A 14056-nucleotide genomic window follows, 5' to 3' on the forward strand; every position below is an offset into this window, starting at 1 on the left:
TAAAGAGAAAATACATCCTTATGCATCTGGAAACTTTGTTCATGTTTACGTACCTAACTAACCTAACTTTCACAGTAAACTTCCACTTACTTTGTAATTGGCCAAAATTTGAAACTGAAATAAGACAATATTTGATAGACGATCCAGTGACATTTATTCTATGCTGCTTAGATTTACCTCAGATTTCTCTGTATATGTCTGTCTCAGTTGCTCCACCTCTGTCTCCAGCTGAGAGGTTGTAGAGAAAGCACCTTCATACTTTATCTGTAGTTCACCTTTCACCCTCTCACAGTCTGTTTTTTCACGATTATATTCATCTGTCTCCACATCCAAATTACCCTGAACGTAAAACATGTAATCAATTGCAATATGTCAATACCAAACATTAACAGATACATAAAATGTACACACAAACTAGTGCAACCCTGATATTGCATCATGAATTATTAATTTATGTAATAATTAAAAGATGTATTAATGTATTCTTTAGGCAAGTCAGGTTTTACCTTGAGAATATCTAATGTTGTCATTTCAGTCATTACCAGGGTCTTCATATTGTCTACCTGTTTCTGCCCCCCCAAAAAAAACAAAAAAAAACAAAATCAGCTGATTATGAAGCAACACTTCAGCACAAACAAGACAAAAACAAAATCCAATAAGTGACTACATACTCTTCACTATATATATATATTATATATATATATATATATATATATATATATATAAGCGCCGTCAAAACGATTATTCGCGATTAATCACATCTAACGTGTGTGTCTGTGTACATATACACATACATACATATGCATAAATATATGTGAGTGTACACGCACACACATGTATTATGTAAACAAACTTTTGTTAGATGCGATTAATCATGATTATCGATTTGACAGCACTAATATATATGTATTATACACTATAGTTCTCTATAAGCACAAAAGAATAAACGCTATAGCTGATGGAAAGACTTTCAGTAAGTAATAATTTATATTTTGGTCTGTTGCTATCTTATGACTTCAGAAAGCTTGGAATATAGAGCGTGTAAAAGTACTTTTATGGTGTTTTTATCTTTTTTGAAGCTTGACAAATGCCAAATTTACACCACAAAAGTGGCACATTTACTGTACATGTCTTTACACAGGATGTTTAATGCTGCTTAGAGGTGGCATAAATGCATTTACACAGCAATATACTGTGCAAACACTGTATACTTTGATACTAGGGCCTGAGATGGGTCAGAGCAGGCATAATTTAGTCTAGCTTTTATGCCAACATTATGTCTTTATGTAGATTTTTTAGGATGCTCAGAGAAGCCTTCACTTAAGCCTTAAAAATAAGGCATCTACTTTTTTGATGGAAAAAAACATAACAGCATACAGTTGTGGAGCGTTATGATGTCAGAATTTGTATTTTTTCGATCCGGACCCTTTCTGAAAATGCTATTTGTTCATTCTGTAACCTTGCTAATGAACTCATCTTTAGATCTGCAGGGGGCAGACCTGTGTCCTCTTACCCTGTTCCTCAGGTCCTCTAGAAAGGTTTGGCGCTCCAGCTGATCCAGCTTGGCTTTGGTGTCTGAATGTTCAGCGGACACCCGTTCGAGCTCGTCTTTGAGAGGTTTCCACTGCTTCTCACTCGCACTGATCTTGAGCAGGATGTGCTCATGATCCATCAGTAACTGTTTCACTGCCTGTTCGCTGGAACAACACAAGCACAAACAACTTCATAAAACACAGTCTGTCCCATGAGATCCACACCATGATGTACAGAGAGCGTACCAACAGCAGCCCGCTCACAAAAAAATGCTTGCACAGCATTCAGCAAATTTCACAACTGGAAATGAAACTGCCATGAATGTGTGACATCCAACTGATTACACAAGATGTGCCAAATCAATGATTAATTACTGGAATAATTACAATATGACACAATGCTTTAACAACATCTAAAGTTTAGTTCATATCACATTATATTAACAACAAGCAGCCTGATTCATGCAACAACTCAAGTATTTACACAACATTTAAATCTGGTTACACTTTAAGGTGTCTTTGTTACATTGTAATAAAGAAACTACATGTACTTACTATAGGGTTGGGATTAGTGTTTGATGTGGTTTAGGGTTAGCTGCATGTAATTATTATTACTATAGTAACTACATGTAACAGTGACACTAAAATAAAGTGTTACCAAACATTTATTTAATTTTCATATTTTCAAGACCTAATATTTAATATCACTTATATTAAAAATAATATTGATATAATGTAACTCTTTACTCATTGTGTTTATTTATATTTATGTTATGTTTTTATTGTCATTTCATCATCTTTATTTGAGTTTTTTAATTGTTTTTATTATTTAACTTCAGTAGCTTTGCCTACCTTATTACAACTACAACAAAAATGCAACTGTAAACAACTTTACAACAGCTGAAAATTATGCTAAATGAAAATTAGAAATATATATATTAATCGTGATTAATCGAATTGACAGCACTTATATATGTGCTGTCAATTCGATTAATCACGATTAATCGCATCTAACATAAAAGTTTGTTTACATAATATGTGTATGTATATGTATATATATATATGTATATATATATATATATATATATATATATATATATATATATATACACACACACACACACACACACACACACACATACATTATGTAAACACAAACCTAGATGCGATTAATTTGACAGTCTTTTTGGAATGCTAAATAATTTTGGCACTGCGTTGGGTTGGCGCTTGATGTCCAATGTAAAATCTTGATCCTGAAGCCAAACCAGTTGAGAATCATTGTGTTAGTTCATGCTGTTGTGCTGCTTCACAGCATTTTAATTTTAGAAGCAACGCCACACACACCTACACATTTTTAATGAAGTGGAATTAGAGTTGTTGCATGATTTCATGACATGATCTGCGGAACACAGATTCTGTGTTGATAATTAAAGAATCCAACACTCACACAACAGACCAATGAACCACAAGACATTTCCAGCACATTTCTCAGTGTTGTCATCTTCAGCATGGAATGTAATGCTGATCCATAAGTTCATGTTGGGAAGAATTACTAGACCAGATTTTATTCCATATCATAGTTTCTCATGATGTGTTAGAGTTTGAACTAAACAGCAACACATGAACAAAACTGTTGGCTTGTGTGTGAAAACATATGGTCTTCATAGATCTTATGGAGGCAACGTCATTTGTCCTTGCCGTACCATGGACAATTTAGGGGAAGTAACAACAACGGATTGTTTTTCATTTGGATCGATTTCAGTTATTGCAGTTCTATGAAAACTCTAAAGTCAAATTGGGCTGAAAATGGACAAACTCAGGGGTTGGGTTAAATGTTCACCTGCTGGGTAGTTTTATTTAACCCAGCTATTGTTTAAAAATGACTGTATTGCTTGCTTAAAATAAACCCAAAATACGTTGGAAATTATAAGGTGAACAATTATAAATGTTCACCTTGTGATTATTATTGCTGCCTCTAAAGTCTGATTTTTTTGGGTTCATTTTAAGCCAGCCATACAGTCATTTTTTAAACAATAGTTGGGTTAAATAAAAAAGCCCAGCATGTTGGGCAAACATTTAACCCAACCGCTGGGTTAAAACAACCCAATCCCTGAGTTTGTCCATTTGGCTTATTTTTAACCCAGCATTTTTTAGAGTGTAGTTTAATATGCTTGACATTTCTGAGTGAGTGAACTGTATAGACTGTATGTTGAGTCTAAGACAAAGTTTATAGCAGTTTACCAGATTTGTATTATTCCACATAACTCTGCTGTAAAATATCACCAGGATTTACCAATAAAATACTGTATACAGAATTTTATTGTGAAATAAATGCAGGCTAGGCCATTACAAATTACTGCAAAACACTGCAGACACAGCTAATTATTAGTGACAATTACTAGTATCCAGGAATATACTTTTAATTTAAAATAAGATGTGATCTGAAGTTTGTTGGACAAACCTTTGGTAGATTATTCTCTTGAAGTCTTCCATTTCCAAGATTAGCTGTTGGTTTTTGTCTTTCAGGGTTGATAATACACATCGCTTTTGGCTTGAGACTGCATCGAATTCAGACACCTTTTCATCACTTTCAAGTTTCTGATAAACACAGTAAAGCCCATTATGTACATTCCTTTAGTAACTATATATGGAGTTTACTATTGTAAAGTCTTTGTTTGGAGGCTCAATTCAACCACACAGAAGATCATAGATTACGTATCATATAAAACGGCTTTATAACACACACACACACACACACACCAACTGCTAGAAAGGTCCACTGATTGTTCTAGCACATAAGCATAAACTTATTTTCATTTCATTTCATATATCAAAACTATATCAGTCATGTGTCAAACATTCATGAAAACTAAAACATCCACCTATGGTCAAAAAAAGTTTCCTTCTAGTGGAAAGTTTCTAAACTTTTAAAACTCTGTTTTGGCAGAACACCATCAAAAATGCAAGGAATACAAATTCAAAAAGGAATAAACAAACTGCGAAAGAAACAACTGAGCGCTCTGCGGCTCATTCACTCAAGCGTAGTGTAATTGTGAAATCAGGGCTTAGACAAAATGGAGGCGCTAAGAGAACAAACAGAAAGGAATCGTGGGCCTTTCCTGCCCTCCAGAGGACGTGAGGGTTGACATCTCCAACATGGCACATAATTTCACCTCTGATTTATATCATCTAAAATAACAAGCTGTTTCTGAAACAGGCTGTTATACTTACAGATGTTTGTATTTGGTTTTGGAGCTGCATTATTTCCTCCTTCTTTAACATCAATATCTCTTCTTTATCACCAATTTCTGCTTTTAATGTTCTGACCTTAAAAAAAAGGGTAAGTGAAATTAATTTTTGGAATCCAAGATGAACAAAACTATTTTAAATCAAGCATAAAATAAATTGCAGTAAACATAAGCTTATGATTGTTACATTCAGAATATTCAAAAAAAAAAAAAAAAATCACAATGTTATCATAATATTTTAATGGATTTGATCAAATATCCTGTGAGCAAACTGGCAGTTGAATGCATTGTAAATGAATACTGACTTCATCATTTAAGTCTGTTTCCTGCCTCTCAAACCCCTGCGTCTCTTTCACCAAGGCTATGATTTGGCCGTCTCTCAATGTTAGTTTTTCTACCGACTCTTTAATTTTTCTGTGAAACACCTCACACTGTGACTGCAGCTGGCGTAACTCACTCCTGTAAGCAGAGAAAGAGAAATTGTGTCATTCCCCTGTAATCCACTTTACACGTCGATATACTGCTTCATACTACAGATGGAGAGACGCAGCTACTCTATGAATGACACCAATTGTTCAGTTTTATCAGTATTTTTGATAAGTCTCTATATAGCTTTACCTAATGGAAATCAGCATGTTACTTTTGGTTTTCATTTATTTATATTGCATAATGTCAATATGTTTTTACAAGCAGAGGCTCATTATATAAGTGTAGCAGACTAAACCTAAAATGTATAAATGAATATAAGAATTGCTAAACATGTCCAAAAGATTGATTCTAAGCAACATCTGACTGTATGAAACAATTCAACAATTCATAAATGTGGGACGAAAGTATGGTTATGAAATGTCTGGTTCAACCTTTAATGAAGATAACAAATTAGAATATGTGATTTAAATGTGATTTACAAAGTGTCTTGCATCAGTAGGATATGTTATAAAATGGTTGATTTTGCATAACGTATTTTTGATACTGATATTATAACCTGCCTATAAAGTGATGGATTGGAATTAAACTCTGAAGATGGAGAGAACAGCATTTTAGTGACACCTTCTGTCTGGACTGATATAGCATGCATGTACTGAAATAAAATACAGGACTGATGTCAGTGTCCAAATGATTAAAATAGACTCACAGTTTGCCACTTAGTTGATTTTCGATCATTTTCATTTCGTTGTTCATTTGTTCATTCTCAGTGTCTGCTCTGAATTCCTCCTGTTTAAACTCCTCCTGAAGGCTCTTTAGCTTGTGGGAGATGTTTGAAAATGTCTCATTGGCCTAGAGAAACATGTTTATGAAAAAATATAACATTCAGACAATGTTTATCGTGTCAACATGGCATGGTCTGTCAAAAAAAGATCTTTCATACTTCATAACGGAGTAAAAATCTAACAAAACAGACCATGAGCTCAGAGGTTGTTTGGTGGTTTTATAAGCTTCTGTAGAAGTCAGTGTTATTTCAACTTAAAATTATACATTTCCTGTGAAATCCTGAGAAAATGATCGACCAATCAGTAAAGTCGTGGAAATGGGTATTAAAAATCATGTGATCGGTCAGTATCCAAACACTCTTAAACAACTTTTTAAAATTTGTATTAAATATTTAGTAGAAAAACAAATATATTGTATTTTATTATCATAATCAGGAACTTATAGTCAACAGTTTTATATTGTACTGTCAGTGTTGTTATTGTACTTTAAAATTAAAACTATTAAAAATCATTTCAATTTCAGTTAACTGAAATAAAGCTGAAATAAAAAAAATATAAATATTACATGAAAAACTTCAACTTAGAAAATTAAAAACAAAAAACTAAATAAATATTTAAATAAGAAATAAGTTTTAGTAGTACAAAAAAATTACTAAAACTAAAATAAAATTCAAGCTAAATAGAAATTATTTAAAAAAATCAAATATAAAAGTAAAAAAAAACACGACAAAATTACTTAAATTGTCTTTTTTTCAATTTTCTAATATTTTATATCTAAATACTTTATTGAAGAATTGGTAACACTTTTCAATAAGGTTCATTAGTTAACATTAATCAACAACATTAGTTAACATGAACTAATAATGAACTGCACTTCTACAGCATTTATTAATCTTTGTTCATGTTAATTTCAACATTTACTAATACATTATTACAATCTTGTTAACATTAGTTAATGCACTGTGAACTAACATGAACAAACAATTAACAACTGTATTTTTATTAACTAACATTAACGAAGATTAGTAAAAACAGTAACAAATGTATTGCTCATAGTTAGTTCATGTTAGTTAATACATTAACTAATGTTTAACTAATGAACCTTATTGTAATGTGTTACCGAAGAATTCTTTGAAATACAGAAAAAATAAACGGGTAAAAACGTGTATGCACTAAAAAAGCGTGTGGTCACTGTTGCGCTCCTCTCGTACATTTCGGACTCTTTTAGTTAGACCAACATCCCTTCTTCTTTGGTTGTGTCTTATTGATTTCAGGTCCTCCAAACAAGCCAACAAACAGACAGCGAAGTAAACACACCTCACTTTGTGCTGTTCGGATCTGCTTCATGATTTCACTCTCCAGCTGGAGTCTCTCGTGCACGAGCGGCCCGTGTTTCCTCATGAAATCAATATCCTCCTTCAGACGTCGGTTCAGCACCTCCGTGTGGGTCAGTCTGTCTCTCACCTGCGGCAGCTGATCTCTCCTCATTTTCAGTTGCCACGTCAGCTCAGCGATGTCTGTGCTGCAGGCTTCACGCTCTGACGGTGCAAATATAAGACAGACAAATGCGAAAAGTCAGGGATGGGGCAGAAAAGAGATTATTTTGGAGAATAAACTCTTTTAAAGACACCATAACATGAGTTTCGTGGCTTTTTGTCCATCACATTTAGCTTCTTTTAAGTTCTATACGCAGGTGTGGGGGTAATGGATTACAGTTTATGTAATCAGATTACTTTTTTTTCATGTAACTAGTAAAGTAACACATTACTTTTACATTTAAATAAATAATGCAAGTTACTTTGTTTTCCCAATTTTTGACTGACAGCTCTCCTGTCCCCATGTTGAGAGAAATCGGGAGTAAGTGCAGAGGTATTGTGTGTGCTGTGTAAACATAATGTGTTATTGTAGTTCTGGACTAAATATGGGCATGCATTTACTCATCTCACTAACACAGTATTCCTCAAAATGAATAAAAACAGTGAAATGCAAACTCATTCTTTTAGAATATTAATAAAAATATTACGCAGACCTGCAATAATTAAATATGTAAAATAAGACAAATATACTTTATGTACTGTAGCAATCTCACTTTATTAACCAATATCATTGTTGCTAACCTTCAATGATCCAATTCAACCATATGAATAAGTAAAAAGGACTTTTTGTTTTTATTGCTGAATTAAGAGTGCTAAACTTTCTTCTGCATTTTATCATTCTGTGATCCTGAATGGGAGCACAGCTGAAGGGTTTGTTTGAGCTGCGCCCTCTACTGTACAGGCGTGAATTTGCATTTCTTTCAGCCTGAGGCTTATTTATTTCACTTTTGGTGTGAAAAGGCCTTTACATTTGCCAAAAATAGAACTTTTTTGTCATTAAAAAACAAACAAGCAAGCCCAGCCCAGGTAAGGAAAAAGTAATCCAAAAGTAACACAACAGATTACTTTCCATAAAAAGTAACTAACGAAATTACTTACTTTTTCAGGAGTAACACAATATTGTAAAGCATTACTTTTAAAAGTTTTAAAAACTTTCCCCAGCACTATTCCTAAAAGTTGACAAAACTTTTTTATCATATACACACATTTAAAAATGTACAGTCTTGCTCTTTCTGGAAAATGGAACAAAATGTGTATGACCCTTGTTCATTAAAACACTATATATAATCTCCTCACCAACATCATCTAATAGCAATCATAATTTACAAATTTAATCATTTAATTAACATAATTTAATTGCAATGCAAAATAAGGCCTATTAAAAAACAAAAAAGGAAGGATACATTTAATACATGCTGTCCCAACCTCCTCTTTCTACAGGAAATATGTCAACAAAGCAGTCTTATTTTAGTATCATTACTAAACTATCTTAGTATGTATTTAATATTTTGAATTCATTTTATTTTATATTTTCTGTTTTCATTTTATACGTTTTACTAATTTCATAGCGAGTGTTTAGACAATTTTATTATTTTTTTGTTTATTTAGTTTTTTTATTTTTTTTATTTCACTTTTAGTTTTAGTAATTCCAGTACTTCATCTTAAACTAAACATAAATTTGAAATTGTGCCTTCGTAACTAACTGAAAAAATATTGACTTTTTATATTCTATTTAATTTCTATTAACGGTTTATTTATTTTAATTAAGGTAAATGACTAGCAACACTTCAAGCAACAAAGGAAATAATATGGTTAATAGTGTTTTAAAGGGTTTTTATGACCTTACTGAATATTTTGTAACATACACTATCATAATAGAATAGAATAGAATTTTTATTGTCATATTACAGGGCCAGACCTAAAATGTCATTGCTGAAAAAAAAAAAACACGATAACAAACGTAACAATCTATTGCATGTCATGATCAATATCCAGTCTGACCTTTCTGCATTGCAATAGGAAACTCATTTTGCTTCCAGAGACAGAGACTTTCCAGTCTCTTCAAAATTTTCTTTGCTTTCTCCTTTTCTTCCTGTAGAGACTTCTCTGCTTCTCTCCGATCCAACTCAAGACGCTCGATCAAACTCATCACCTCCATCAGGACATCTGTGGCCCCCATCCAGAGGGAAGTCAACACCCCACTCTCTATTTACAATGAAGACATTATTAATATAAAACACAATAACCAAAAAACTCAAGTGTTAGCATGTAACAAATAATTCACAGCATAATAAGTCTTAATATGTGCTTGTCCATACTGTCGTCATGTCCGTAGGACAGTGATAAGGGATGAGGTGTGCTACTATTAGTGACAGATGTTTGTTCAAGTTCCCCACTATTTAAGTCAAGTCATGTCAAGTCACATTTATTTATATAGCGCTTTATACAATACAGATTGATTCAAAGCACTTTCTCATTAATAAAACCAGACGATAACATCAATTCATCAATTATAAAACAAATTCAATTTAAAGGTGCCCTCGAATGAAAAATTGAATTTGTCTTGGCATAGTTAAATAATAAGAGTTCAGTACATGGAAATGACATTCAGTGAGTCTCAAACTCCATTGTTTCCTCCTTCTTATATAAATCTCATTTGTTTAAAAGACCTCAGAAGAACAGGCGAATCTCAACATAACACCGACTGTTACGTAACAGTCGGGGTGTACGCCCCAATATTTGCATATGCCCGCCCATGTTCCCAACATTATGAAAGGCATTAGACAAGGGCAGCCATGAACATCTGGATCTGCACAGCTGAATCATCAGACTAGGTAAGCAAGCAAGGACAATAGCAAAAAATAGCAGATGGAGCAATAATAACTGACATGATCCATGATATCATGATATTTTTAGTAATATTTGTAAATTGTCTTTCTAAATTTTTGTTTGCATGTTGATAATGTACTGTTAAATGTGGTTAAAGTTACCATTGTTTCTTACTGTATTCACTGAGACAAGAGCCGTCACTATTTTCATTATAAAACACTTGCAGTCTGTATAATTCATGAACACAACTTCATTCTTTATAAATCTCTCCAACAGTGTAGCATTAGCCGTTAGCCATGGAGCACAGCCTCAAATTCATTCAGAATCAAATGTAAACAATATAACAGTATACAATACTCACATAATCCGACGCATGCATGCCGCATACATGACGAACACTTTGTAAAGATCCATTTGAGGGTTATATTAGCTGTGTAAACTTTGTTTATGCACTGTTTAAGGCAAGCGGGAGCTCCGTGGGCAGAGAGCACGAGATTTAAAGGGGCCGCACAGCATAAATCGGCTCATATTTAATGATGCCCCAAAATAGGCAGTTAAAAAAATTAATTAAAAAAATCTATGGGGTATTTTGAGCTGAAACTTCACAGACACATTCAGGGGACACCTTAGACTTATATTACATCTTGTAAAAAAACGTTCGATGGCACCTTTAAGTGGTAAAGTAGCTCTACAGCTCAGCTCAAGTCAGTTCAATGTTGATTCAATTCAGTTCAATAACAGTGTCGATGTTGAAAAGTTAGTGTCATTATCCAGCTCAATTCAGTACAAATTTTGTGTCAGTAGTGTCAGTAAATCCATAATATTACTGAATATAAATTGTCTTTTAAACCCCAAAATGCAAAGCAAACTAAATGCATATTATAACAAAATATTAAAATGAAAGAATGCCATTACCTTGTACACAAAACCCCATGCCTTCTATATGCAGCTCTGTGCTTCCTACTGCATTTTTGTCTTCAGTAGAAACACATCTAAAGGAAAAATACACTATTTAATTAACAAAGTTTTAATAATAATAATAATAAACTATAAACTGGATTAAAATTATTTTCTGATGATATGTTAAGAGCCCACATACAGTATAATGGGTATGAACCAAAAAGACTGCTGACCATAAGTGCTATCTTACTGGAAAAATGGTTACAATTGATGTACAGTATGTGATGTGGAAAATCTATAATGCTTTGTGGCTCACTTCCAAATGATGCTGTGGTTGTTTTCATGTGCAGTTTCATGCTGAGCATTATCACCCTAGAAGACAAGAGACACTCATTATTCATTCATTATGTAATATGAGAGCAGAGAATATAACATGCGATTCAACCCATATAACTGTGAGATCAATCTGGGTTTGATCTGTGCGCACTGGTTTTGATCTAGGTGTTGCATTATTGTGGTTGAGTCTTAGTTTGCATATACAGTGATGTCCTAAATTAAATATTAAAATCCATCTGCAGGTTATGTTTGATTCTACCTGTTGGCCCCACTTTTCCAGTTTGGTTTGCAGTTCCTGTATGTGACAAACTGCTTTGTTCACACATGGTGTTGGAGTGTTAACCAGAGCACAGCTGCGACGCCTAGTGGAGCAAACCGTCTTCAGCTCTCCCTGCTCTGAAACACAGAACTGACTTTGATCACAGAGATGAAAGGGGTGGTTGATTATGATTTCACTTTTTTAACTTTAGTTAGTGTGTAATGTTGCTGTTTGAGCATAAACAACATCTGCAAAGTTACGATGCTCAAAGTTCAATGCAAAGGGAGATATTTTCTTTTAAAGAATTTGCTGTTTAAGGACTACAACAAACGGCTGGTAGGAACTACAATGAGATTCTTCCTGGGTTAGTGACATCACTAACTCTAATATTTACATAAACCCCGCCCCCAAGAACACACAACAAAGGGGTTGAGGCCATGTTGAGCTGCTTTAGAGAAGAGGAAGAGTTGCTGTAGTAGAGTGTTGTTATCATGCCGTCATTTTACGCCGGACTGCTTCACAAACGAGGATCAATTCAGCGCTGGATTTGCACAAAAGATTAACATGACGGCACATGCTAGTGGATGAGTTGAATCAACTCCACAGCAACTACATAAATTTATCCACTAGCCATTCAGAAACGTCCAGTTTCATTCTAAAAGTTGTAACTTCTTCCTGAGTCTCTCCATCAGTGTCGACTCCGGTTTGAACAATGTAAGGCTGAACACCATTATTGACAATCCTCATTTTGGCTGCGTGAGATTCTCCAGCTTTGTTGTTGTTGAGCAACCAAAGCGTGAGCTGTTAAAGCTCCGCCCTCTTCTGGAAAGGGGGCCGGGAGCAGAAGCTCATTTGCATTTAAAGGGACACGCACAAAAATGGTGTGTTGTTGCTCACACCCAAATAAGGGCAAATTTGACAAGCTATAATAAATGATCTGTGGGGGATTTTGAGCTGAAACTTCACAAACACATTCTGGAGACACCAGAGACTTATATTACATCTTTATAGATCCACTGTATACATTGAAACCTTAAAAGTCGGCATGACACAGAAGTTGAGATAGTCTCTTCTTGCCTATTGTGACATATCCAAATGAAACAGCTTATCAAACAAGAAAAAAATTATTTTGTCCAGGGGGAATTGATTGGATGGTTGTGGTTTGCTATTGGTCGATCTCACGTGAGTGGCAGGTTGCCCCGCCTTTGCGCCAGTAAACGTCATCAGAGAAGAGATGTCATTGCAAGAAGGAGAGCAAGTTATTATGATTAAAGTTTATAAGGACACATAATTTAAAAAAAAAAAGTGCAGATTGTGAATGAATAAATCATTTATTTAAAAAATGCAATATTCCACAAAAAAAAAAAAACAATTGTCCATTTTGATTTCATAGTAACTGCACAACCCATTTTATGTCCATAATATGACACATATTTTTTTAAGTAAAGCAACATATTCAATAAAGGATGGGCTTGTTATCCAACTAGAGAATGATGAAAAATTACATTTAGAATAATGCACATGGATGAACTGTTCAAAAACATGCATTAAAACAGTAAATATAGGGACCATTTTGATCTAATGTTGTCTTCAACAATGGCTTGTTTGGGGAAAGAAATTGATTTTTTTGGGGGGGTTTTTTGAGTACATTATAACTAATTTTACAGTATTCTCCATGTATTTATGTGCTTCATATTATGGCTAATCATATATATTGCTACATTATAAGCACAAAGGTTTGGGAATGATCCTCCTGATTCCTCCATGCTAAGCAAATAACATTGATAAACAATACTGCACTTTACCTTGTAAGTATGCTTCTTCACTTGAAGGAAACTTGAGTAACTTTATGTCAGGCATCTCTCAAGAAACATCTATGAAAATCAAAATCAATGACTTAATGAATCAATCAACAAATATTGTCATACCACTAAACCCAATGCTTTGCATTGCTATGGTATGCTATGGTACTTTGATTTTTAAAAGATGTTTATGTGGTAAACATTGGCTTTATGAAACATGATTTGTCTTGTGACATTGACATGCAGCAAAACAGCTCTATAACTACCGCCTGCACTAAATAAATACTGATATCTTAAGTTAATTAGTAATGAACACCAGGTTAAAGAAAGGTTAATAGTCGCATATCAGCTGACTACAGCAACACAACAGGTTTGACTGTGATTCACGCTCTCAATACTTACATTATTCCACGCTAAGTTAAACCGCAGCACGTTCAGCCATGAAATATATTTATTTTATTTTTGACCCATCAAGCGCGATATGATAAATGTTGACACATATCTCGGCATTGTGTCACGTCGCGGCCTGTTTCATACTTTGTTTTCAGCCCCCCGCTTTCAAC

At 33.9% G+C, this 14056-nt stretch overlaps 1 protein-coding gene across 1 annotated transcript in view; it reads right to left on the bottom strand.

Moving 5' to 3' along the window:
• The window catches only part of LOC137014121 (coiled-coil domain-containing protein 178), a 38460-nt gene extending 24909 nt beyond the window's left edge, over positions 1 to 13551 (bottom strand). Inside the window, exons 1-13 of the mRNA XM_067378270.1 lie at positions 13497 to 13551; positions 11692 to 11828; positions 11413 to 11468; positions 11112 to 11188; positions 9369 to 9572; positions 7309 to 7529; positions 5916 to 6058; positions 5086 to 5239; positions 4764 to 4859; positions 3994 to 4130; positions 1514 to 1697; positions 507 to 569; positions 178 to 339 (exon numbers count right to left, since the gene is read on the bottom strand). Coding sequence (XP_067234371.1) covers positions 178 to 339; positions 507 to 569; positions 1514 to 1697; positions 3994 to 4130; positions 4764 to 4859; positions 5086 to 5239; positions 5916 to 6058; positions 7309 to 7529; positions 9369 to 9572; positions 11112 to 11188; positions 11413 to 11468; positions 11692 to 11828; positions 13497 to 13551 — 1689 coding nt within the window. The remainder of the gene's footprint in view (positions 1 to 177; positions 340 to 506; positions 570 to 1513; positions 1698 to 3993; positions 4131 to 4763; positions 4860 to 5085; positions 5240 to 5915; positions 6059 to 7308; positions 7530 to 9368; positions 9573 to 11111; positions 11189 to 11412; positions 11469 to 11691; positions 11829 to 13496) is intronic.
• Between the last annotated feature and the right edge of the window lie 505 nt (positions 13552 to 14056).

Source organism: Chanodichthys erythropterus, chromosome 23, assembly GCF_024489055.1.
Source record: "Chanodichthys erythropterus isolate Z2021 chromosome 23, ASM2448905v1, whole genome shotgun sequence".
Taxonomy (NCBI): Eukaryota; Metazoa; Chordata; class Actinopteri; order Cypriniformes; family Xenocyprididae; genus Chanodichthys; species Chanodichthys erythropterus.